Raw genomic sequence first — 26,440 nt, forward strand, 5'->3', positions numbered from 1 at the left:
TGTAAGAGCAAATTCACATGTACAAACTCACATGGAAAGCTTGAGTAGATACAATAATCAACTATTTATTAATCTTTCATAATTAATAATATAAATGAATATTGCAGCAGCAGTCATTTGCGCACAATTACAATTATAAACAAAAACATACATATACAGAATCGCAGACAAAACCATCCCTGAGGCTGTGCAATATTACCCCAATGAAAACAGCAATAAAATATGAATCTCTTTTATTATTAGCCGCTACATGGCAAAATTTCTGTGGTCCTTTGAACTCAGCGGGACAGTCCGTACCTGAACCCCTGCCCTATTGATCATATGTTCATCATTTATATACATTTATTTGAAACTTTTAAAAGATTGACACCATAGTAAATGATCATGTATTATAAAATGGTTATTTCAAAGTTTGCTTGAAACAAAATAAACCACATAAAATTGTCAGTTAGATAAAATGTCAATGTTTATGTACATAGAAATAATAAATTACTAATGGATTTATTGGTAACACTTTACAATAAGGTTTCATTATTAACATTAGTTAATGTATTAACTAACATAGACTAACAATGAGCAAAATATTTCTTACAGGTTTTATTAATCTTTGTTAATAAAAATACAGCTGTTCATTGTTTGTTCATGTTAGTTCACAGTGCATTAACTATGGAAGCTTGTTTCCGGCAAAGAATAAAATATAAAAAAAAGGTAATTGTGACTTTTTATCTCACAATTCTGACTTTTCTGACTTTTTATCTCAGAATTGCATGATATAAAGCCATATAAACATCCGATTCTGAGGAAAAAAGTCAGTCTTTATTTCCTTAGAATTGGACTTTCTAACACAATTGTGAGTTTATATCTCACAATTCTGAGAAAAGATGTCAGAATTGCGAAATGTAAACTCGTTTGAGATGTAAATTATCTTTTAATTGTTTTTATTCTGTGGAGGAAACAAGCTTCCATAATTAACTAATGTTAACAAATACAACTTTTGATTTGAATAATGTAGTAAATGTTGAAATTAACATTCATTTAGATTAATGAATTCTGTAGAAGTATTATTCATTCTTAATTCCTGTTAAAGGGATACTCCACTTTAAAATGAAAATTCTGTCATCATATACTCACCCTCATGGCTACTATGGAAGTCAATGAGACCAGAAACTGTCTGGTTACTGACATTCTTCTAAATATCTTCCTTTCTGTTCAGCAGAAGAAAGAAATGCATACAGGTTTGAAACAACATGAGGGTGAGTATATGATGACAAAATAAAGACTAAAGTAGTTAACTTATGAAAACTTGTAAAGAGTTATGAATTTATTCGTTATCACTGTATTAGTCTTAACGACTTCACATCGTACATGTACAATATTAATAAAGCTTCCAAAGGCTTTGTGTTTTTAAGAATTATTGTGATGTACAGCACAGAAAGTGCATAAATCGGTTCACACTGAAAAAAAAAAAAAAAAAACGAGATATCAATAAATATGGTGTTGTTGTAAAAACAGCAGATTCTTATTTTATTAGATCAGGTAATTTGGCAACTTTTTTAGGCAAGCATGTATATGTTTGATTGTGCGCTATAGATGTTATTTAAAGGGCTGCATCTGATCTGTGTGCCTCAACAAAGAAGCATTAGAAAAAGTGTTTTTGCAATAAAAATCAAGCAATGATGTAAACAGAAATAGCATTATGCGTGGAGATCAAATGATCCACATATACTGCACAGACACCGTGTGCAACACAAAGCCTTCCACTGAAACACATTTCAACAGTCGTGTCCTCATTTCTAGGACGAGGAAATCTTCAGGTTGTCATTTGCTGTGTGCTTCTGGAGCGATCAGTATAGCAGTGTCTCTATCTGCAAGAGAACACAAACTATCAGCATTTCACTGCAAAATAACCCTCAGAATCACAACTCTCTTGCCCTTTTGTTGCCAGAAAAGAACATTATCCAAACATCACACAGAATAGAACATGCTAATGCTAATAACTGATGCTGATATTCACCTGACTTTTCAGGAATGGGCATTCCTACAAACACAGGGTGTCCTGTTAAACAACACAAAAAAGTAAGCTTTCTTTCTTAATTTTTGAGACAGCATATATGAGAGAGCAAAATATTCTTGTGTTCAGTCATATGTGCAAAAAGGTAAACTAATATATATATATATATATATATATATATATATATACAGTGTGTGCAGAATTATTAGGCACGTTGATTTTCTGATCATATTTTATTTCCAGGAACATTTTGCCAATTCCAAACCATATTAAACTTAATAACTACTATTAATTTTCTATTTAATCATGTATAAGTGATATATAATTGTTCATGAAGGCTGGAAATGAAAAATGTCTTATTTTCAGGTGTGCAGAATTATTAGGCAAGTTTTCTTTTACAGATAAAATAAGCCCAAAATGAGATTTAACAAAGACTGAAAAGTCAAAAAATATTAAATCCCCATGAGAAGAATGCAAAACTAATGCAATACTAGAGATTACAGTTAAGGCATGACCATTGGACAGTGAAATGCTCATTGGGTCAGCAGGGTCAGACAAAAACAGGTGGAGAAGAAAAAACACATGTTAACTGCAAAAGAATGAAGAATTAAGGTGAAGAATTAAGTGTGAAACCATCAGGAACCCTTTAGTCTTCAGCGCCACCATTTTCCAGAACTACAACCTACCTGGAGTCTCCAGAAGAGCAAGGTGTCAGGGTCTCAGAGACTTGGGTTAGGCAAAGAATCCTAAAAAATGACCCCCTCTTAATAAGAATCACAAGCTGAAGAGTAGTAAAATACATGAAGACTGTTTTTTTATAGGCTTTATAGACAGACAGATTGAGAGTGACTCTTGAAGGACCAGCTCTTCTGGAGACTCCAGGTAGGTTGTAGTTCTGGAAAATGGTGGCACTGGAGACTAAAGGGTTCCTGATGGTTTCACACTTAATTCTTCACCTTAATTCTTCATTCTTTTGCAGTTAACATGTGTTTTTTCTTCTCCACCTGTTTTTGTCTGACCCTGCTGACCCAATGAGCATTTCACTGTCCAATGGTCATGCCTTAACTGTAATCTCTAGTATTGCATTAGTTTTGCATTCTTCTCATGGGGATTTAATAATTTTTGACTTTTCAGTCTTTGTTAAATCTCATTTTTGGCTTATTTTATCTGTAAAAGAAAACTTGCCTAATAATTCTGCACACCTGAAAATAAGACATTTTTCATTTCCAGCCTTCATGAACAATTATATATCACTTATACATGATTAAATAGAAAATGAATAGTAGTTATTAAGTTTAATATGGTTTGGAATTGGCAAAATGTTCCTGGAAATAAAATATGATCAGAAAATCAACATGCCTAATAATTCTGCACACACTGTATATATATATATATATATATATATATATATATTCATAAAAAAGAAAAGGAAAAAGTCCAGGCACTCAGTAGGATGCAAAAGTTAAAAAGCCTATATTGTTTTAAAGGGCAAAAACATTAAAACACCAACGCGTATCGGCCCGCTGGCCTTCATCAGGGTGTTGGCAACAAACAGACAGAATCAAGCCACACTTATAGTTGCATTGATTTCAGGTGTGCCACTCTGGTACTTGCAACACAATTTCTTGGCCACTAGAGGCAGTAGTTCAGGTCATGACTAATGCCAGAGGTTAAACCATACAAATACAAGACCAAATGCCAGGGGTGGGGATATAATCAAACGCCTTAAACAGAGGGAGACATATTGGATCTATTCCTTGAGGGCCACTAGTTATCCAGGTCTCAATGAAGATTTTGACCTTTCACACTTTTTGTAATTGTTCTGTCTCAATAGGGAGAGTGTATTGCTGTTCGTAAATGATGACTAGTTTTTGAATGCAATAGACCCAATTGCCATTTTCATACACTATTCATGTTGTTTTAGAACCATCTTGACTATTGTTAAGCTTGAAGTTTCAATCTGGATTCAGGTGAGTAGCTATATCCGGGTCACGGTTCTGTACACTGTGTTTTACATTTTGAGGCATAGATGATGAGATTGAAAGAAGATTAAGTCAAGCAACCCAGGTGTCTGACATTAAACTTTTGTCTTTATGCACCTCCTGAACAGTGTCATTGTCCCAAGTTAAGCGATGATAATGTGAAGGTATGGGTGATACTGTCAGGCTGATTGGATTAGCATCTATGCATTTGAATGGCTGTTATACTGATGAGATCAGGAAATTGGCTGACTCCTGTACTTCATTTACATGCCACTTCTATGTAAATCCCTCCCCCTTGAAAGGTATACAATGTACACTGCCATTAGTTAGACTTGATGACTGCAGCTACCGACAGCTCGTGTTCTGAATAAAGAATCCTGCTGAAGAAAGAACCAAGTCTCCTGGTCTCTGCTTTGACGAAGGAAAAGATTCCAACACTATGAATTGAGAATTATGATGTGAAACTAGCTTATTCATATTTATTGACTTTTGGTGCATATTGTGTGCAGTGTGCTATCTTGCACCCAGCTCAATTGACTTTGTACACCGACGCATGTATCATTCCTATTTTGCACCCGCGCACAGCGGACTTTTTCCTCCACAGACGCACGTCGGTTAACTAAGAAATACACTTGCTCTCCCGGGGCGGTTCAGCGCAAAGAGGAGGCGTGTTCCGGCGCAAACGTTCCCTGATGCTATTTTGCAGGTTTAGAAAACAATTGCGCCACTGACCGAAAAAAAACTAGTTTAAAGTCAGTGGCGTGTTGCGCATGTTATTCATATGCTATTTTAAGGGCGCATGCTTGGCCATAATCAATGTAACGTGTGCACAACGCACATACACTTTGCTTATCTCATCTACACACAGACGCAGCAGTTCTCATTTTTGCAAATCATACATTATTACGATAGATAAGATAGATAGATAGTTTATTATAAAAGCATACATCTAGCTTACACATTTACCCAAATTATCATACGCCTGTTTAACCGAAGTTAATTTGGGTGTGTTTCTCCATCCCCAATGTCACTTCTCTGTGTTTTACGGCCCTGACGAGAACCTCGGTCTCCTCGGCTGTGAACTGCTCCTGGAACAAGCGCGCCTGCTCTTAAAGGGAATGTGAGATGTCGCTCTGATTGGTTTATTTCACGTTACGCCCAAACCACACCTATGAAAAATGAAGCTACTTCAGACCAACCCATTTTAGATTTGAGTCGGGCGCAAGAGTCATTTATCCCACCGGTATAATAGCAACAGCGCCCAAAACCCGCCCACAAAGTTACTTGCGTTTCGAGCTTGATACTTGCGTTTCAGACCGTTAAAATAGGGCCCTAGATGTTTGTAGTGGTGTCACTCCTATTTTTCCACTTGGAGATCTCTCATTTGGTTTTGTATTTGTATGGTTTAACCTCTGGCATTAGTCATGACCTGAACTACTGCCTCTAGTGGCCAAGAAATTGTGTTGCAAGTACCAGAGTGGCACACCTGAAATCAATGCAACTATAAGTGTGGCTTGATTCTGTCTGTTTGTTACTAACACCCTGATGCAGGCCAGTGGGCCGATATGCGTTGGTGTTTTAATGTTTTTGCCCTTTAAAACAATAAAGGCTTTTTAACGTTTGCATCCTACTGAGTGCCTGGACCTGGATTTTTTCCTATTATTTTTTATGAACATTTAACCCTTCCAAGAGAACCAGAGGATACAAGGGATACCAGCAGCGCTCCAGCTCCCATTTGTCTAATATAAATATAAATATTTGTATTATTTAAATATTTTATATATAAAATAAACATAAAAAACTATTTTTACTATAATATTACACTATTATAAGTTAAGTAAGTAATAGTAAACTATTACAAGTATATTAAAATTATAATATTAATTATAAACTACTTTTATTTACTACCGTTTAAAAGTTCGGGGTCAGAACATTCTTTTAAAATTTTTGAGGAAATAGGATATGCGTCAGATCCGCGTCATGTGCGTCCGTTTGTAAAGTGACACCAGCCTAATAAACCTGCTGCTGCCTGTGTCATTAATGTTAATCAAGTAACAAAAGACAAAGAGAAAATCACTCACTGCTCTTGACTGAATCACTTTTGTAGATTTAATAAGGATTAATCTATATTTAATTTATAATTTATGCAGTGAAGACTGTGCAGTGTTTGATAATTCAATTTCTGTATATTTACATGTTAGACCTGCTTGGAAATATTAAAGCACTGTTTACATGGGCACATGGGTCAAAACCAATGGCATTTCAGCAGGGAAGATACAAATCTGAACCGGTTTGACTGGATCAGTAGAAAAAACCCTTAGCATTGAGCCCTGCTATATTAAAGGCACAGCTAAATGTGACATTTAATACAATGGGTTTATGTAAAGATTGTTTTAAGTATACTTAAATCAAAAGTTGTTATATTTTTAGCCTATTATTAAATGTTAAAAATGATAGCTTTCAATTTTACTGTGGATAAAATTGGCTAAAACTTAGGGAATTTTTATTTTTTTTAATGGTGACATCACTATCAGTCACAGTATCAGTGATTCATAGTGCTTAGTAAAAAGATGCTATTAAACAAATATTTAATATTTAATATATATACTGTCTTTATGTTGTTTCTACATTATTTTGAAGATTCAATGTGAAATTGAGTATTACATCCTAAAAATATATTAAAAACTTGTATGTTAGGTGCTATTAATCATGATTAATTACAGAACAATGTCTGATTAATTAGTTAATTTTCTGTAATTGATTGAAAGCACTAATAAATATATATAGATAGAAAGATGTCTAACAAACACACAAAATGACTGAACAAGTTAAATATGCATCTGTTGGAGGAAATAATGAATGTTCACCGGAATCTCCAGGCGCTGGACAGGGAACAGGCTGTCCTGTTATTACTGTGTCATTGCCTGTGAATCACAAGTAACATTGTACAAGTTACAATGAGCCTTTCTTTAATAACAATTGTTCTTAATAAGTAAGTTCACCCAAAAATGAACATTATCCCATAATTTACTCTCCCTCAAGCCATCCTAGGTGTATATGACTTTCTTCTTTCAGCCGAACACGAGCAGAGTTATATTTAATAATATCCTGGCTCTTCCAAGCTTTGTAATTGTAATGTTTACTCGTTTGTGCACTGGCTAAACTAGCTTATACAAAATAACTGGAACGCACACCGGACATACAGTCAGGATGTTACATCTCCCTTCTTAAGAGAAAAATGGCATTACCTAAACGCACACAACATTAATTCCATGAGCAGAACACTTGTGCTTAAGGCACATATAAGGAGTCTGAATACATTCTGTGGTCATTAGTGTTATTGCTGTAATGTAAACAGGTACAGGCAACAGTTAAATGACATAAGACATAGGTGCAAACAAGTCAATAGTGTTCAAGTTAGAAAGCAAGATTTTAATTTCTTGTAGAATTCCAGTAACTTGTAAGTGAACTCGTTGTTTTCTTTTGTTTAGTGAAAAGGCAAGACATAACCGGCAGTCAAAGTGATTTCACAGTGTTTTCGAGGTAACAGGCAAGTAACAGGTAAGTAACAGGTAAGTAAACTCATTTTCTCTTGTTTTTGTTTTGTTTTAACAAGAGGCAAGTGATCAGAAACAACAGTTGAACTACAAGTTTTTGTTTTTTTACTGGGGCAGCACCCTTTACATTATAAGTCGAGGACTTGTCTTGGCCTGGAGATGCTGCCAAACCTTGTTGTGTAGTTGGGCTGTTGTTAGTTTGCTGGTCGCGGGTGGTCTGCAGGTTCAGGTTGCGGTGACTGTGTGTTGTTGGTGTGTGTGTCTGCATGTTGTGTGTTTTTGGCGCCTCGAGCATCTCTGCTTTCATGGAGGTGCCAGCGGTTGCGTCGTAGAGTCTGTCCATCTCCTGTCTGGATGTGGTAGCTCCTGTGTGTGTGTGCATGTTGTGTTGCTGTTGCAGGTCTCCAGGTGCCATCCTCCTGATGGAAACGAATAGGTGTGCCAGCAGGTATGTGAGACAGAGGCTTGGTGCCTCTGTTGAAGTATGCTTGTTGGTAGTGTTGGCATGCCTTTCGCCTATCTTGAATGGCTTTCTGGGGTACTACCTGTGGTTGCAGATGCCTGCTGGTCGCTGGGAGTATGGAGCGTAGTTGTCGGCTCATCAGAACCTGGGCAGGTGACTGGAGTTTGTCCACTGGAGTGTTCCTGTACTCCAGCAGAGCGAGGTAGGGGTCTGTGTTTCCAGCTTGCCTTGTCCAGGATGCGCTTCGCTGTCTGGACAGTCTTTTCGGCGAGGCCGTTGCTCTGTGGGTAATGCGGACTTGTGGTGGTGTGGGTGAAGTCCCACGCGTTTGCGAAGCGGCAGAACTCCTCAGAGCTGTAGCATGGTCCGTTGTCGCTGATGACTGTCTCTGCGATGCCGTGACGAGCGAACGTGGACTTGAGCTTGGTGATTACTGCAGTGAGCTTGTAAGCCGCTCCATTTCAAAGAATCTACTATAGTAATAATATGATGTGTTATCAGTTTTTTCATCTGCATGAATGCTTTGTCGTGGTTTTTGTCCCATAGGAACTCACTGTCCTGCTTCAGAAGTTGACGTAGTGGTGCATTTATCTCGGAGAGGTGTGGTACAAATCTGGCCAAATAGTTAATCATCCCGGGGATGGTTTCCAACTACCCTCTGCTTGTGGGTGGCTGCATTTCTCGTATCGCTTTCACCTTCGCCGGGTCCGGCTTGACGCCTTCACGCTAGAGCGTGTGGCCTAAGTAGCTAACATCTGATACACCTATTTGGCATTTGTCAGGATTTAGCCTTACCCCTCTTTCTCTTGTGCGCCTTAGCATGGCCCTGAGGTTGTTGTCGTGTTCAAGCTTTGTCTTCCCGAAAACGAGTATGTCGTCGACAATGGCGGCTACACCTGGGAGGCCTTCATACGTCTCGTCCACACGCCTTTGGAATTCGTCTTGAGCTGAATTGATTCCGAACGGCAGCCTCGGGAACCTGTATCTGCCGAAGGGGGAGTTGAATGTTGTTAGCAGGGACGACTCTGTACTCAGCTTTATGGCCCAATAGCCTGATCTGGCGTCGAGGACGCTGAAGTACTTCGCTCCGGCGAGCTTTGTGGTGATGTCTTCTAAAGTTGGTAAGGGGTAGTGGGGCCTTTGTATCGCCTTGTTGAGGTCTCTGTGGTCCAGGCAGACTCTCATCTTGCCAGTCTGGGGTTTTTCTATGGCTACGAGGGCGTTGACCCATTCTGTGGGCTCTGTCACTTTGCAGATCACGTTGCTCTCTTCCATCTTGTCGAGCTCCTGTTTCAGTCTATCTCGCAGAGCGATCGGTACTCGGGTCAACATGGAGGTTGCACTCCCCTGGAAACTCTCCTATGCCCTGGAAGACGTCTGTGTATTCTTTAAGGAGGCTCTCTGTGTCTGTGCATGGCTTCACTTCTTCTTCGGCCACAACCAAGGAAGGTCTAGACAAGCTCTCATCCCTAGACTGGGAGGTACTTTGGTGTCTACTATGTAGAATTCAAGCACAATGGAGGTGTTCTTTTACTTGCACCACTTCAGATGACAGGTCCCCTTCACTTTCAGGAACTCACCACCATAGCCGGAGATCTTTTGGGTGGCTGGTTTTATGGCAGTATCTACAGTCTTTCAAATATGTGTACGGGAATTGCATTGGTCTTTGCGCCAGTGTCAATTTTGAATTGAACTTTCTGAGTTCCGATTTCAATTTCAGCATAAGCTTGTTCGTTACATTATCCTGTGTTTTCAGTTGTAAGTCCATCAATAAAAAGTTCTACCTGCTCATCTTCAGTGTCTTCATCCACAGTGTGTCACTTTTCTTGTATGGATGTTTGTGTTGCTTTGACTTGCAAAGTGATTGAGTTTTTTGCATTTAATGCACTGCTTGCCTTTGGCTGGACAGGCGCCGTCTTTGGTCACATCGGTCACATTCTCTGTGTGGTGTTCGAAAGTTTCCCCATCTCCTTGCGTTTTCTCATGGAAACGATATCTTGCGTATATCGGGTTAGACTTAGGTGTGAGATATGCGGTGTACTTATCGTAGTATGTTTTCAGTTTCTTTGCATCTTCATTTGTTAGTGTCCATGTGTTGAAAACATCCCGTCCTTTCTCCCCGATCCATAAGAGAAGGTAGCTGCATTTGTCCTGTTCCCGTTTCTCCTGTAGGGGTCCGGAGAATATTAGCTCTGCGTGCTGCTTGAAACGTCGCCACGCTTCTGGTAAATTAGCTGAATCCCAATCCATTTTGTGTGCTGGGACGCCGAAACTATCCATATTTCTGTCGGAACGTGAGTATTACAGCCTCTACTCTGACACCATGTAATGTTTACTTGTTTGCGCACTGGCTAAACTAGCTTATACAAAATAACTGGAACGCACATCGGACATTCTGAACTGGGTGTTTATTTCGCCATCTTCATTCCTGCACAATCTCGCGAGAGTACAGGGATCTTGCCAGAAGGTTACGGTGTCCCTTTGAGGACATACAGTCAGGATGTTACAGTAATGTACCACCAGAGTTTGTGAAGCTCCAAAAAGCGCATCCATCCATCATAAAAATAATCCATACGGTTCCAGGGGGTTAATAAAGGCCTTCTGAAGTGAAGCGATGGGTTTTTGTAAGAAAAATATCCATATTTTATCACTGGCTTCCGGTAACGGCCATACGCGCGTTCATGAGAGTTGAGTTCTGGCGGAAGAGTGACCTCTGACACGACGTATGATGTAGATGTAGCGTAAGCTTAGGTGAGAATAGACACCTCTCGCGAAAACCATGTAACTCTCTTGTGAATGCGTGTACGGCCGTTGCCAGAAGCCAGTGATTATAGTTTATAAAGTTATAAATATGGATATTTTTCTTACAACCATATTTTGCTTCACTTCAGAAGGCCTTTATTAACCCGTCGTATGGATTACTTTTATGATTACTCAAAAACTCAGTCACTATTCAATGCTAGTCATATATACCTAGGATGGCTTGAGGGAGAGTTTTTTGGGTGAACTACCCTTTAAGCAGGCCCAAGATGGAAACTGGGAAACTTTGCAGTCTCCAAACCTGAAAACATGACTGCTCCTCACCTCCATTCTCCTCCTCTGCTGCCAGCTCATCTGGATCCATATACTGAAAGTTTTCTTCATGCTCTGCAGCGCCACATTTTCCACAACAAAAACAACAGCAGCACAAGCAGCAGCAGCACGTGAAGATCATCCCTAACGCAAGGAGCGTCTGAACAAGGTTCAACAAAAAAAGGGATTATTATAGTGATCATGTGCATGCAATGAGTTGTATTATTTATATAAAGTAAAAGCAAAGAACATAGACAGATTTGCATGCACACAAATGACTCACCTTAAACCAGCACTTGTTCATGAGGAAGTAGTATTTAACGCTGTCCTCTCCGAACTGGTCTGCGATGTAGAGGCCCATGGAGCCGTACTTGTCGTAGATCTCTCTTTTGGTGTCATCGTGGAGGATGGTGTTGGCATTGTTGATCTCTTTGAACTTCTCTGACGCTTCTGGGTTGTTGGGGTTCTTGTCTGGATGATACTTCAGCGCCAGTTTTCTTAAGGTGAGGATTTATAAAAACAAAGCCTTTCAGGTATGTTGCATTTATGATTTCCTGAACTGACATGAATTATTTATCAAATAGAGCAGTGGTTCTCAACTCCAGTCCTCAGGACCCACTGCTCTGCACATTTTGTATGTCTCTCTTATCTGACACACTCAGTTCAGTTCATGGAGTCTCTCCTAATGAGCTGATGATCTGATTCAGGTGTGTTAAATAAGGGAGACATACAAAATGTGCAGAGCAGTGGGTCCTGAGGACTGGAGTTGAGAACCACTGAAATAGAGTGCCTTATTATGGAGCAATACCCTTTTCGATTAGCTAAACATATTTGGATTGTTTTCAATAATATTTAAACAAAAGATTTGCATTATTTGAACAAAAATACCGGTATGCTTTCTTAATATCGTCAGATGTAGCTCCTTTCTCCAGGCCTAATGTCTTGTATAAACTCTCTCCAGCTCTGGACAGCTTGCGTTGAGGTTGTCTTGGATCTGCCATTGTTAAATTCTGCTAAAACAATCAAGATCAGAAGAGTCATTTTTAGTTTTCCTCTCTATTACTCAAAATAACAGAAAAACAGGACAATGGCAATGTAAAAAAAATATCTGAATGTCACTGTATTAGATAACAAAATATCAAACCAAGTGTCATTTACATTAAAAAAATGTGGTTAACACTTCACAATAAAGTCCCATTAGTTAAAAGGTTAGTTCACCCCAAAATTTAAATTGTCATTAATTACTCACCCTCATGTCGTTCTAAACCCATAAGACTTCTGTCATCTTCAGAACACAAATAAAGATCTTTTAATGAAATCTGAGAGCTTTCTGTCCCTCCATTGACAGCTACACAACTACCACTTAAACGCTTCAAAAAGTACATAAAGAGATTGTAAAACGAATCCATAAGAATTTAACGGTTTAGTCTTAATTTTCTGAAGAGACAGGATCGCTTTATATGATGAACAGATTTAATTTAGGCTTTGTTGTATAATATCAAGAAAATGCAATTACCTGCCTCTTTGTTTATTGTAGATGCATTTTTGTTACACATATTTAGCCAATGTATTGAATATAATGCATTGCATTCAATGTTGTTATTTATTTTTGTTTGTAAAAAATGGCTTATATTGTATTGGCATAGATGTACAGTAATTGTTCGTTATGTATAAGTGTGTGTGCCTACCCATGAGAAAGAGGAGCAGAAGTGTGTGTGATTATGTGTGTGCTCAAGGACACAAAGAACTGTGGTTATACTCCTAGAACGCTAAAGGAAATCAGCCATCTTGGTTGAGTTTACTGGAGTTCAAGGACATGAAGAGGTGGACAGCTTGCACCTGTGAGGCCTTGAAAAGGATCTGGAAAACTTTGGGAAAGTTACAATTTATGTCAATCAAGAGGATTAGAACCTAATGCCTGTGGTAAACAACAGGAGTATAAAAGACTGATGAGTTGATTGACTTGGATACTGATACGTCATTAAACCCCCGACGCCTAGAAGCCCAGAGCTGAGGACAAGAAACCCAAGTGGAAGACAAGAAGCCCAGAGCTGACTACATCTTTGATTCACAACGTGATTATTGTATTTTATACTTTAATGATGAAGTTTTATTTGCCTGTTACATTTTTGTTTATTATAAAAAGAAGAGTAACCAATTAAAATAAATTTAATTGATAAAAAAAAACTGCCTACCGAGACTTTGATTTATGGTGTTGTAAGACTTTTAATAAGAACATACCCCAGAAAAGTCTTCTGACCAAATTATAAGTGATTTTAAAAATGCTTATAATTTAGGCCAGACTTGACTTACTTTACATATACTTACTATACATTGATCCGCGAACATAAACAAAAGTTCAACCGCACTTGCTTGATTTGCGAGAACAAACCTTATTGGTTGTTGCAGAAGCTCAAAGGTGATGCGTAACACAAGAATGAACCTCATTGGTTCTTGCAGAAGCTCAAACGTGCTGCGTAACACGAGAATGAACCTCATTGGTTCTTGCAGAAGCTCAAAGGTGATGCGTAACACAAGAATGAACCTCATTGGTTCTTGCAGAAGCTCAAACGTGCTGCGTAACACGAGAATGAACCTCATTGGTTCTTGCAGAAGCTCAAACGTGCTGCGTAAAGGCCCTTGCACACTGAGTCCGAAATTATCGCATGCGTTTTTCCGCTTTCGTGATTCAGTGGCTCTGAATTGTCAAAACACCATTCAAAATGCTTGCTACGGATGCGGAAAACGCAGAAAATCGAACCTGATTAGATTTTTTTTTTGACGGACTGAAGTTTCGGAGACAAGCGTGATTGACATAACGTGAGGTCGTATTTATTTTTTAATGTGCGAAAATTTCGGACGCAAATTTCGCACTCAGTGTGCAACAGGGTTATTATAGTTTTGCATTTTTCATTAGTTTTTATTTTTATTTCGTTTTGACTTTTTGTTTTCAAATTCAGTTTAGTTTTAATTAGTTTTTAAAGTGGGTTTGCTAGTTTAGTTTAGTTTTTATTTTTGGAAAATGCTTAGTTTTAGTTTAGTTTTTATTAGTTTTAGTGTTAGTTTTAGTCTTTTTTTGTAATTTGGGTTATTTGTCAGGGGCAAGATTCAAAAAAGGTCGGAAAAAGTATTGTGTAATAATAACTCAACAAAAATATCATACAATTTTAGAAAAAAATTCACACCCCATTGAAATTCTTTAACCTCTTACAAAATCCATAGCCTGACTACGTCAAACTTCTTACTTCCGCTCAATTTCATTTCACTTCTGTACTCAGTCTGAGAGCGTAATAGCTTTCCGTTTTCAGATGCAGCTGAGCATGCGCATAACACACGCCATAACCAAACGTTATGTGATTGGCTTACGGGAACCAATGATTTTAAACTTCAGACAAGCACCTCCCCGCGAGAAAGAAAAAGCTTTACAATTATGCCATGCCAGACTCTGTCTACGAAGCAAAGCGAAGTAGCAGAGTTTGGTATTACCAGGCTACAAAATCCACACGCCATACCAAAAATCTACACATCTTCTATACAGAATTCACACCCTATACAAATACCACAGCTGTACAATTTTCACACCCTATACTAAATTTACCCTGTATACAGCCAATAGCCTAGTCATCTGGATTGAAGCAGCAAACATTCAGTGTAAAAGTAAAAAAATTACATAACATTATTTAATATTTGAATCACAGCTTATATAGTGTTTTGACATCGACAACCACAACCAAAAAGTGCATTTTACCTCAAACTTGTGACTAGTTAACTTTCTAAAGAAGGCGCAATCGCTTCTCGGGTCGACATTAACACACTGACAAAATTATATTCAGAATTTAAAATATTTTTATACCACTTTTTAATGTGTGATTGTGTAAAGGTGTTCACGAGATAGACATACCAACCTTTCGCGAACTTGCTTTCAACGTCGAACGAACACTCGTTCTCATGGAGACGGTGTGCACGGAGGGGAGGGGCTGTGTGTGTGTGCGTGCGCGCGCGCATGTGAGAGACGCATGGGGAAAGGAAATGCAGCTGAATGAATATGCTGCGTGTTTTAAATAGCGTTAAAAAATGAAAGACCTTGACAAAGACGAAAACTAAGGACATTTACTCTATAATTTTATTTTATTTTAGTTAGTTTTGCCAAACACACATTACAGTTTTAGTTAGTTATCGTTTTTTTGTAATGTCTCGTTTTTATTTTTATTTCAGTTAACGACAATGTTTTTTCCCACCTAGCTTTCGTTTTTTCGTTCGTTTTCGTTAACGATTATAACAAGGGCCTTAACACGAGAATGAACCTCACTGGTTCTTGCAGAAGCTCAAACGTGCTGCGTAACACGAGAATGAACCTCATTGGTTCTTGCAGAAGCTCAAACGTGCTGCGTAACACGAGAATGAACCTCATTGGTTCTTGCAGAAGCTCAAAGGTGATGCGTAACACAAGAATGAACCTCATTGGTTCTTGCAGAAGCTCAAAGGTGATGCGTAACAAACACGAGAATTAATCTCATTGGTTCTTGCTGAAGCTCAAACGTGCTGCGTAACACGAGAATGAACCTCATTGGTTCTTGCAGAAGCTCAAAGGTGATGCGTGACACGAGAATGAACCTCATTGGTTCTCGCACGTCAAGCGAACATGCTTGAGCTTCCATTTACCACAACTAATGTGTGAGTTGATGAATGTTTATATGAATTAAAGCCTAAATGAAATCTGTTCATCATTTAAAGTGATTGAGTCTCTTCAGAAAATGTGGACTAAACCGCTCAATTCATATGGATTCGTTTTTACGATCTCTTTATGAACTTTTTGAAGCATCAAAGTGGTATAGCTGTCAATGGAGGGACAGAAAGTTCTCAGATTTCATCAAAAAGATCTTTATTTGTGTTTCGAAGATTAACGGGTTTGAAACGACATGAAGGGGAGTAAGTAATAACCGATTTTTTTTTTTTTTTTTGGGTGAATTATCCCTTCAACATTATTTAATGTGTTAAAAATGTGGTTCATGTTAGCTCAGGTCCATTAAATAGAGTAATTTTAACAGATACAACTTTTAAATGTAATAATGTATTAGTAAATGAAAAAAACATTAACGAAGATTAAATGCTTTAAAAGTATTTTACATTGTTAGTTCATGTTAACAGAACCTTATTGTAAAGTGCTAACAAAACTAGCACAAGCACGTTTTGTATATGATTGGATTACACCTGTGCAAGCTTGAAGAAGAAATGACTTCACACATTGACTAAAAATCACCAACACCCAATAATTCGAAGGAAGACGCAAAAGTAAAAATGACATTCATACATAAAAAGTGCGCCCAATTAGGGCCACTGTTTTTATACATTTAAAAACAAAATACACTTTTATTTATTAAGAGATTAAAATATTTACAGGGTTAGCAATTCATCATCAGAAGGACTAATACTGAATTTGCTGATATCTGTATTTCCGCAAACAACATTACCACGAGCTATATTTTCATTTTCAGGTCATTTAAGTAACGCTTATTTGAGCTCAGGCCTGTTGGAGATCATAACTTGACTGCAATTAGAATACCTATTCATGAAATCGATCACTTACCGTTTAAGAAGAGAAGCTGAGGTTTGATAAAGTTGTGCGTGTATTCATTTCCGATTATATTTACAGCGTTTTTACATGAAGTTGATCCATTGATCATGAGCAGCAGAGTTTACTTAGACCAGGAAGTAGGAAATAAAGTTTCTCTTACGTCAAAGTACGAAAACTCATTGCCAGAGTGCAGCCGTGAGTAAAGCAGGCGGTGTGTGTGTGTGACCAGTAAGAAAAACCCAAGCATTTAAGTAACGTTTGCTACAATTCCAGTAGGACATTTGCATCTGGGTTGTTGACAAATAACATAAACGGTCTTTTTATTTTAACATTACATTTTATATTACTTAAAATATTAAACATTAAAATATATGTGAATGAATAATGGAGAGTATGTAGTAGGGCCCATTCGATTTAACGCCCAAATATTCCATTCCATTATTAATATGAGGTAATGCATAGTAATTATTAAAAAAATTATGAAAATGTTGCTTGATGTCAAATATGCTTTTTAAAAGATCACATAGTCTGTTATCATAACATAGTAAGCCCCATAGTAAAAAACAATAAGCAATCCACATTATTTAATATATAACATATTTATATTCAAAATATTAATATTTAATTAAAAATGAACTGAGTTCAAGTTTTTGTGGTTGTAATAAAATAGTGACAAATCCTTCCCTCACGAGTTAATTTGACCCACATAAGAATGAATGGGAAACGGTGGGAAGTGGTGATTTATTTTTTCGTCCATTTAAAAAATAAAATAAAATAAAAAGTCTGGCACAATCCAGAACAAACACACACACACAAGTGCAAAATAAATAGTGAATTTATAACTGCATTTTTGGAGCTGTAACAGCCTTTTTTTTATTCTTAATGAAAATCAGCATATTCAAATAAAGATTCTTGTTTTTAACTTTTTCCCCTTTACTAACTCGAATTGTTGCAAAATTATTGCATCTGACACTTCCGTATAAATACAAACCTAAAAAAAAAAGCTCAAAATGGAAAGAAAAGTGCTCAAATATTTACAAAAAATTATTTTGTAATGTCTAAATATATATACCTGAATGCACACTGAAGCAAACTGACTTTTAAATGGGACTTCAGGATCAACAGGTCATTTGCTCCATATAGAGCAATAAGGCCATCTAGTGGTAAAGTCATTTAATATCATGTTTTTTTGTTCTTTTTTTTCACAAAGGTCGGCAGAGACACCCAATGTGAGATGTATTTGCTTATTTAACAGTTATTTTGTATTTAAGTGAAAGAATGTGCTTATTTATATTACAATTATTGATAAAATCAAGTCATTTAGAGGAAAATAAAATTAAAAATAACAAAATATCTCCAAAAAATGCATTAAATTTATTTATTTATTTTTTCCAGAAAGCTCGTAAGTATATTTTTAGGGCTTCGGCTCATGAAATAAATCGAAATGGAAAAACAGATATTAGGAAGATTCAAACCTCTTACAACATTTGATCTCATTAACCTAATATAGGAACTTTCCAATTTTTAACACTGACGACAATAAGTGGTCATAAATCAAATCTGCTTAGATTGCAGACGCATAGCAAAACGCATAGATGTCATTCTCAATGATCGGGTGATGCTACTGACTGTATTCCATAATAATACTGTGATCAAAAGGTTCCAATTTTGATAATGATTTTCCCAATATTCTTGTTGGCCTCCATGTGTTGATGAGCCATTTCAACATCTTCCATGTTGAACATGCTGTCAATCACAGGCCGCAGAGAAGGATCTGTCGACTGGAAGTGTGGCAAAACCTGCTCGGTGAAACTCCTGACCAGCTCTGCTTTATACTAGAAATAAAGACACAATACAAAGCGTATAACCTTTAACGCTTCAAACTGAGATTTATACATCATTAAAGGAGTTAAAACAGGCCACAATTAACATCATTATGGGTTAGAGTGACATAATAAATAATGACAGAATAGTCTCAGACCATTTTGGGGTGAACTATTTAGTCTACATCAATTTATCAATACAAATGCTTTCTGGAGAATTCCTCTTACCTCTAAACTTCTGTTTCTGAGGAGACTGCAGAGCAGATGCCCTCTTTTCCTCAAAAGCTTGCCAAATAAGTCTCCATCTGCTGTTTTACCTCCCAAAGCACCATAAAGCACCCACCGTCCATCCATCGCAAGGCTACAGATGTTCTTCTCCCAAAAAGATCCACCAATGCAGTCCAGAATCACATCGGCTCCCTTACCTAAACGAGAATACACAATTCACTTAAATGCATTCATGCAACATTTAACAAAGATATTTAGTATACTAAAATGATTGACCTTCAGTGAATTGCAGCACTTTTTCTGAGAAATCCTCCTCTTTGTAATTGATTCCCACAGCTGCTCCAACCTGCTCTGCAAATGTTAACTTTTCAGGGCTCCCTGTTGTTACTACTGGAATGGCACGACATAAGCGAACCAGCTGAACGGCAGCGGTGCCGACTCCACTCGCTCCAGCATGAATCAACACCGTCTCATTCGCCTTCACTTTGGCTAAAAAAAGGCAGCATATGGGAATATAGTGGGCATAAAATGCATTCATAAGCTGACATTGTTACCTATGAAGTGCAGAAGTTGGTAGGCAGTCAGCCAGGCCTCAGGAAGAGCTGCGGCTTGATGAAGATTGAGGTGTGACGGGACAGGCATGATGAGTTCTTCTGGAACAGCTACATATTCTGCATAGCCGCCTCCTCCGAGTAAAGCCATTACTTTACTTCCCAGCATCCAGTTCCCCTTGACCCCAGGACCGATGTCAGCGATCACCCCGCTGGCCTCCAGTCCCAAGATTTCACTCTCTCCGGGGGGAGGTGGGTAAAGACCCTTTTTCTGTCAATCAAAATGAGCCATCAGTGGGGTTCAATTTGACCAGGACACAAACTTCGGCAGGATTTGTGGTTCACCTGTAGAAGATCAGCTCTGTTTAAAGCGGTAGCGGCGACTCTGATGAGGAGCTGCCCATCTTTGGGTTCAGGCCGAGGAACGCGTTTCACACCCAGTTTCCCAGCTTCATCAACACAAACTGCCTGCATTGACTCGGAAATGAGAAGAAATAAAAGCTATTTGTCATGCTTTTTTATTGGATTTTTGATGTCTTTGATATTTTTTAACATTATTTTAGTATTTCATTTTGTTTGTTTCCCTCTGTAATACTTTGGCAATATACAACGTTTATTATGCTAATACAGTAATATGATTGTGAATACAAAACAATTCAGGGGGAGGGGGGGATTTGAACAACTTTAAAACACTCTGGAAAACACTCTTAAATTTTTTACTTACTGTTTTCTCTTCGGACATTTGTAACATTGCGATCTAACAACACAAACTTAAGGCCTAAAATTAAAAACACAAACGTGAATTAAAAGGGAAGCTTTATATCACACAACACTGTAATGCAACGTAAGTTGAGATGCACACTATTAGAATGAGTGACTTTTGTTTACACCAGTGTCTGGTTTTCTGCGCAATTTCGACGCACGTATGAACTATATCAACTATTCTGTGCGTTAACGAAAACAAAATCTACAGCACTGATCAATACGTATACACACACCTATCACTGCAATATAGCTTGTTTCTGTAGTGAATGCACAAATTATGACATAACATCGACTTTAATCTTTGTGTTGTCTGACTACATTAAAACTATAATTTAAACATCTCACCTTTACATTCACTGGAAGAAAACAGCGACAAACTCAAATTTAAGCTTTTTATTTTTATTTTATTAAACTTACTTCATAAAATGACTCCTTTAAAACGCTGTTTTTGTCGTGAATGTAGTTGATTGAACGTTGGTCTGAACTGGACATAAACTGACGTCAAATGATAGCCTAGTACCACCCATATTAAAAACTACTATGGCAACCATAGTTCTGCCAAAAATACCATTGCTAGTGAAACTATATTCTAACGAACCACGTTCTAAAAGAACATAACATTCTGTAAGCTTCTTTGAGCTTTGAGACGGTTTGAAGGAGATTCCAAATTAATTTACTATACTTAGTAACGCTATTCCTTCAGTAGCAATAACCGAAGTAACTATCGTATTTTAGTGTAAACTATACTATGAAACATTATAAGAGTACATTTATATATCTCAAAATATACATAATGCAAGGCTTAAAGTGATAGTTGACCCAAAAATGAAAATTCTGTCATTCATTACCTCAAGAATATAGGTAACCAAACAATAGATGGGCCCAATTGACTTCTACAGTATGGGGAAAAAACAATAGGCTACTGCAAGTATGTAAGCCAATGAAGTTCATCAACTGTTTGGTTAACAACATTCTTCAACATATCTTCATACAGTAAGAAAGAAAGAAATTCATACAGTAAATGATGACAGAATTTTCAAACGTCTTAAATGAGTTGTGAGCTATTAAATGTAGATAAGGCCTGAATTTGGTCTGAAGAGTCCAATCTTCCAGCTTTACATTGTCATTATCGACACAATAGTGATCATGTGACCGAGCGACTTTGAAACTCAAAACTCTGAAACCTGACAGAAGGAAAGACATGTTATGTTTAAGTGTCATAGCAGCAGATGCGGGCTCGTACAAGACTAGAAAACATATGCAGCAGTTTCAGGTACAGTAAACTTGCATTTATTATGTATACACAATGTCCATACACATACATATTTTCATAAAATAAGTTAGCCTTCGAGCAATCATTGTGGTCTACAAGTTTGAAGCTTCTGAGACATTTGTGTGTGTTTGTAAAATAAATCTGCATGTGTGCTCAACCAAAAAAAAAAAAAAAGGTTGTGTGTTCAATTTACAGTATTTGTTTCAAGAAACATCTCGAAATGACAACACAGCCAAGCATTAAGAAACCCAAGTCTTTCATTTACATGGACGTAAGACTGCTGAACCACAAAGAGGACGTCTATCTTCAGAGGAAACTACACAGCATCAGCACCAAACACAGACTCAACCTCAGACTGCTGGAGCAGGAACGACAGATCGTGCTGAAAGAGCACAAACGGCTGCTGCAATTAAAGTTTTGCGAACCGCACGCGACAATAAACAACACAATGAGGACCATATCAGAGGTCAGGATGGCAAACGACGCAAACAAGACCCGATTCTCCAAATCTGCCCCAGCAATCAGAGCTTTATCCTCTATTCAAACCTTTGAGGATGATAACCAACAGAGGTTTGCTAAATCAGCATCATTTTTTGTCAAGCAAGATGATTCATCTCCATCTATGAGATTCAAAGCGTCGGAGAATGGTCAGCTATCTATTCTACAGCTGAAAAACCTGGCGTTGATCGACAGCATCTCCCAGAGAGAGCTGATGTATCAGGAAGAGTGTTACCGAGGGTATAAAGAAAGACTGAAACAACTGCAGAGAGAAAAACTACGACAGAAAATAAGGAGCTTTCTCAACACTATAGAACATATTTAACAAGGTATGCTTGAGAATATGGTTGTCAGATGAATCTTTATTTGTCCTTAAGGACATTTTTAACTTTTAGATCATTCTAAATAGTTTGTTTCCTCATGTGCATGCTAATCTACCTCTGACGCATCTCTCTGTTATATGAGCTCATTAATAGAGCTGTCGGGTTTTTAACTGCACTATCACAGAACATTATTTACATTAAATGAATTGATTTCCTTAAGCAATGCTTCCCATCCTCCTCATGGTCAGGAGAGCCGTATGAGCTGGAGACTCCAGGAGCAGCGACTGGTTTTTCTTCCACTGTGGAGATTCCGAAATGGTTTTATCTACAAAAATGAAAGCAAATATACACAAAATTAATGTAATCTCAGTTCCTTTTCTTTTTTCAAATCTTTAAATAAAGAAAGTGCATGCTTTATGTGTCCGCCCTTATTGCCAAAAGCACATACATTTACCCTAAAACAACTTCATAATCTGATAAGCACTTCATTTGATTTACATTTTTTAGTGCATGAAAAATAGCAGATAAAAATGCTTTGTAATCTCACACTTCATCCCAGCCCATGTAAGAATAATATCCATTCAATGTTTAAAAGACCTTGAGTGATTTTACTGAAAATCGTTTCATATTAAAGAGGTAATCCCTCCATTGAAAGTCCAGGTAATAGGCGTTGTGAAATGAATCAAGTGGTTTAATCCAAGTCTTGTTAAGAGATATGATTACATTATATGATGGACAGATTTCATCTAAACAATGATCTACACACATACACAGAGCACATCATATATGGTAAAGATGTGTGTGATGCATGAGAACCGATGAGGCTTGTTTGTTCTAATCTAGCACGTGATGCTATCATGAGTTTCCATGTACCATTTGTTATGTGCTATATGCATGTGTGTTTATATGAGAATAAAGCATTAGCAAATCTGTTCATCATATGAAGCGATTGTGTCTCTTCACAAGCCTTGGATTAAACCGCTTGACTCATTTTACAATGCTTTATGATCTTCTAAGTTTTGGTTACCTGAACCTTCAATGGAGGGACAGAAACCTCTCAGGTTAAATTGTGTTTCGAAGATTAACCAAAGACTTACAGGTTTGGAACGACCTGAAGGTGAGTATATGATGACAGAATTTTAATTTTTTGGGGGGTGAACTGTCCCTTTAAATAATTCATATTAATATGTTCTGTTAAATTTGCATCTATTTTATCCAAAGTGACTTATATCACATATCACACAAGCAACACATTTTTTTTATTTTTGTCAGTTCATGCATTCCTTGTTGCTAGTGTCATGGTATACTGTTTGTGCTACAGGAATGTTCTCTTCCAAGCGAGAAATCGTAAGCACGGGTCGCGCTTATCTCGGGTCAATTCAATTGCGATGTGCCGTACCTTCACTCTCAATGCTGACACGTGTTGGGAGACATTGTGTGAGATCTCCATACTCCAGTGTGCACAGAACAGCTTTGCGAGTCTCTCCTTGTTCTGTACACATGAGCACGAGAATATTGCACAGCTGATTGCTCTCCATCACCTCCACCGAACCAACGAGTTCCTGTGGCAAAGACAGGAGAGAATGCAAGGATGCATTAAATTGATCAAAAAGATTTACAAAAGATTTACAATTCAAATAAATGCTGTTCTTTTGAACTTTCGATTAATCAAAAAAATCTATTCACTGAAAAACTATCACCATTTCTACAAAACTACTACTGTTTTTTATGGAATCTTTATTTTTTTTTATATAAATGATTTATCCGTGCATATCACAATTTAAAATTCATATGCCCTCATAATCTTTCATCAAAATAACTTCCCCTCCCTCTTGCAGTGATATCTCTTCTCTGACTCGAAGGCGGGACAACCTGTCACTCACATGAGATCCACCAATAGCAAACCACAACCATCCAATCAATTCCTGATGGACAAAGTCAAGTCCCGCCCTACATTTTTATTGTTTGAGAAGCTGTTTCACTTGGATATACTTCACATTAGGGAAGCAGCAAATCATTATTTTAGAATGGTAAATTCAGCTTTGCGTCACAGGAATAAATTACATTCTGAAATATATGTTAAAATAGAAAACATTATTGTTTTTACTGTATGTTGATTAAATACATGTAGCCTTGGTGAGCATAAGAGAGCATGTACTTTATTCCTGTGAATGATATATATATATATTTATATACAGTTTATACATAAATATATATATAAAAAAGAAAAAAATCGATATATAAAATACCTTGACGAGGGAGACCTGCTGTCTGCGACCAGCTAAAGCATTGAGGTTCTGGCTGAGGGTTTGCAGGAAGGCTTTCAGGTCTTTCTGCAGGCTCTGTTTGGCAAAACTCTCGAGTGGTAATGACGGTGGGATGTTATGGCGGGAGATCTGCACGGTGCGCGTCACATCCAGCTCCATGTTATATGTGTCCAAATACACACCCTCAAAAGCTGTGTGAAAAGACACACACACACTTTTCCCTTCCTTACACTCCACCAAATCATAGCCACCTAATAAAAAAAAACAGAACATTCGATCAGGCCTAAACAGAAGCATGATCACTCTAGGACTGATCAATATCACCATTAAAACGGGATGTGAATATAATTACCAATTAAGTGATGAGCACGCTGAAGGTCTTTCAACTGCATTTTCCAAGCAGTTAACAAAGACTGCTGCATCTCTATGAGGCCGCCAGCATCATCATCATCTTGTAAAGGAAGATCTTTGCTGATTTTATCTTTAAGGATCTGACAATGACAATCATTTTACAGTAAGGCCCATTTACACCAAGAATAACTAAAGATAACTATATTAGCATTTACACCGTCGCACAGTAACCTTGTGTTTGCTATAAGCACGTGCTGCACTTGCCATCCGCCGCTTTAAAAGATTGAGTGGTTTCTGATTGGTTATGAATGTTGTTAATGTTCATGAGCTGGGAAAAAATCATTCTAAAAGTGAATCCAGTGACAACGTTTATCTGTGTTGTTTGATTCATTACAGTTGTGTGTTGTGAACATCACTATTATCATAAAATTAGATGAATGACGAATTCATGGAATTCTGATGGCGCACTGCAGGACTAGCTTACAGCAAACAATGGACCAGACCATTTAAATGTTCTCATTGCCATGCAGTAATGATGTGATTGCTTGCAGATTGCATGTAAAGGACGTATCAGGCTGCACCCTCAAGAGTTTCATGACTGAATTAGATGCTACTCAGTAACATAAATACATTTATGCTACTCATTTTCTACCAAATATCAAAGAGAAAGTCACATATTAGAGTCTCTTTACTATTTCAAAGCAGTCTCACTTTGATGGCGTCTGTCTGACGTTTGAGTTGATCTCTTTTGGCACGGAGGGTCAGAGCTTTGACCTTGAGCATCTCTAACCTCTCAGACTGATGCTGGTCCTGCTGTCTCATACCTCTCTCTAAAGCCATCAGGTGATTCAGAACACCTGATATATAACATGACACATAAACACAGGGTGCATTAAAAACAATTACAGAGTAAGTGAAAATATGCTTACACCACCAGACAAAGGATATAGCTACTCATTTTTAGTAGGAATGTTTTCCACATTGTAGAATAATTGTCATCAAAATAAAAATAAAAAGTCATCAAAACTATAATAATGATGAACCTCTCACCTTAGAAGTTATCATATTTTAATAAGAGAAAATTAAATGAGATTAATCATCTTTTATGGATTATTATGAAAAATGATGTAGAAGACTTTGATATCAGGATGAAGAATATATCTATTTATTAACTCTTTATGAATTGGATTAAACTGACTGAACTGAATCTGTAAAACAAAACAAGTGACATTTTGATTGTAGTGTAATGTTACTTGTTGATGCAGTTACTTCTTTTTTTTTGTCAATTTATTGACAATAAAGTGAGTTGAGTTGTATATAGTGTCTGCCATATTAATTCCAGGCATGTAAGCATACACTTAAAAATCAAAACGTTTTTGTGACATCTAGAAAATAATAGAAAAGAAGAATAAATGTATTCATGCGTGTCCATAAGGTATATAACGTTACTATAGCCTAACACATACAAGCTGTTTTTAAAACGTCTTGCTATATGACACATTTAGATGTTAACAAACTGCCTAAGTTTACCGTGCTCCATTGGTTCCATTTGGCTGTCCATTACTATGTTCTTGACGCGCGAATATTTTACTTTTGTTTATTTGTTTCTTTGTAAATCGAATGTTTGGAATTCTGGCGCGCTGTTGTGTCACGTGTGTCACGTGTCACCTCGGAAGCTAAAACACAAACCGCGCTCTAGAG

General features: G+C 37.4%; 3 protein-coding genes across 6 annotated transcripts; all 3 read right to left on the reverse strand.

Annotated features, from left to right (window-relative positions):
• Positions 1-45: 45 nt before the first annotated feature.
• On the reverse strand, positions 46-16,828 carry dnajc5gb (DnaJ (Hsp40) homolog, subfamily C, member 5 gamma b). Of its 2 annotated transcripts, none has more exons than XM_084392644.1 (7): positions 16,673-16,828; positions 11,974-12,098; positions 11,369-11,582; positions 11,098-11,245; positions 6,861-6,917; positions 2,015-2,056; positions 46-1,865 (listed from the first exon to the last, which is right to left on the reverse strand). In XM_084392644.1, exons 2-7 carry the CDS (start codon positions 12,084-12,086, stop codon positions 1,819-1,821), a joined length of 621 nt encoding a protein of 206 aa, XP_084248770.1. In that variant the 5' UTR covers positions 12,087-12,098; positions 16,673-16,828; the 3' UTR covers positions 46-1,818. The 2 variants fall into 2 exon arrangements, with proteins under 2 accessions (XP_084248770.1, XP_084248769.1); XM_084392643.1 differs by having other exon boundaries at positions 11,974-12,095; positions 16,673-16,824.
• A 1,196-nt stretch (positions 16,829-18,024) lies between these two features.
• On the reverse strand, positions 18,025-20,538 carry tp53i3 (tumor protein p53 inducible protein 3). 3 transcript variants are annotated; one of them, XM_084394019.1, is made up of 7 exons: positions 20,445-20,530; positions 19,987-20,040; positions 19,608-19,739; positions 19,266-19,533; positions 18,988-19,200; positions 18,712-18,908; positions 18,025-18,495 (listed from the first exon to the last, which is right to left on the reverse strand). In XM_084394019.1, the coding sequence occupies exons 2-7, from the start codon at positions 20,011-20,013 to the stop codon at positions 18,313-18,315; spliced, it is 1,020 nt and encodes a 339-aa protein (XP_084250145.1). In that variant the 5' UTR covers positions 20,014-20,040; positions 20,445-20,530; the 3' UTR covers positions 18,025-18,312. The 3 variants fall into 3 exon arrangements, with proteins under 3 accessions (XP_084250145.1, XP_084250144.1, XP_084250146.1); XM_084394018.1 differs by having other exon boundaries at positions 19,987-20,019; positions 20,373-20,446; XM_084394020.1 differs by lacking the exon at positions 19,987-20,040 and having other exon boundaries at positions 20,445-20,538.
• Positions 20,539-21,294: 756 nt separating this feature from the next.
• On the reverse strand, positions 21,295-26,435 carry cenpo (centromere protein O). The gene is made up of 6 exons (XM_084392922.1): positions 26,270-26,435; positions 25,451-25,596; positions 24,741-24,879; positions 24,371-24,639; positions 23,521-23,683; positions 21,295-22,446 (listed from the first exon to the last, which is right to left on the reverse strand). The coding sequence occupies exons 1-6, from the start codon at positions 26,298-26,300 to the stop codon at positions 22,337-22,339; spliced, it is 858 nt and encodes a 285-aa protein (XP_084249048.1). The 5' UTR covers positions 26,301-26,435; the 3' UTR covers positions 21,295-22,336.
• Between the last annotated feature and the right edge of the window lie 5 nt (positions 26,436-26,440).

Source organism: Rutilus rutilus, assembly GCF_951802725.1.
Source record: "Rutilus rutilus genome assembly, chromosome: 21".
In the NCBI taxonomy this organism is placed as follows: Eukaryota; Metazoa; Chordata; class Actinopteri; order Cypriniformes; family Leuciscidae; genus Rutilus; species Rutilus rutilus.

Coding starts and splice junctions, on each gene's coding strand:
- tp53i3 (XM_084394020.1), bottom strand. CDS start 20,519: ATGTCCAGTTCAGACCAACGTTCAATCAACTACATTCACGACAAAAAC. Junction 19,740..20,444: donor TAAAGGAGTCATTTTATGAA/GTAAGTTTAATA, acceptor CTCATTTCCGAG/TCAATGCAGGCAGTTTGTGT. Junction 19,534..19,607: donor ACAGAGCTGATCTTCTACAG/GTGAACCACAAA, acceptor TTTGATTGACAG/AAAAAGGGTCTTTACCCACC.
- dnajc5gb (XM_084392644.1), bottom strand. CDS start 12,086: ATGGCAGATCCAAGACAACCTCAACGCAAGCTGTCCAGAGCTGGAGAG. Junction 11,583..11,973: donor GATATTAAGAAAGCATACCG/GTATTTTTGTTC, acceptor CCTCACCTTAAG/AAAACTGGCGCTGAAGTATC. Junction 11,246..11,368: donor TGAACAAGTGCTGGTTTAAG/GTGAGTCATTTG, acceptor AACCTTGTTCAG/ACGCTCCTTGCGTTAGGGAT.
- cenpo (XM_084392922.1), bottom strand. CDS start 26,300: ATGGACAGCCAAATGGAACCAATGGAGCACG. Junction 24,880..25,450: donor GTCAGACAGACGCCATCAAA/GTGAGACTGCTT, acceptor TGTCATTGTCAG/ATCCTTAAAGATAAAATCAG. Junction 24,640..24,740: donor GCGTGCTCATCACTTAATTG/GTAATTATATTC, acceptor TTTTTTTATTAG/GTGGCTATGATTTGGTGGAG.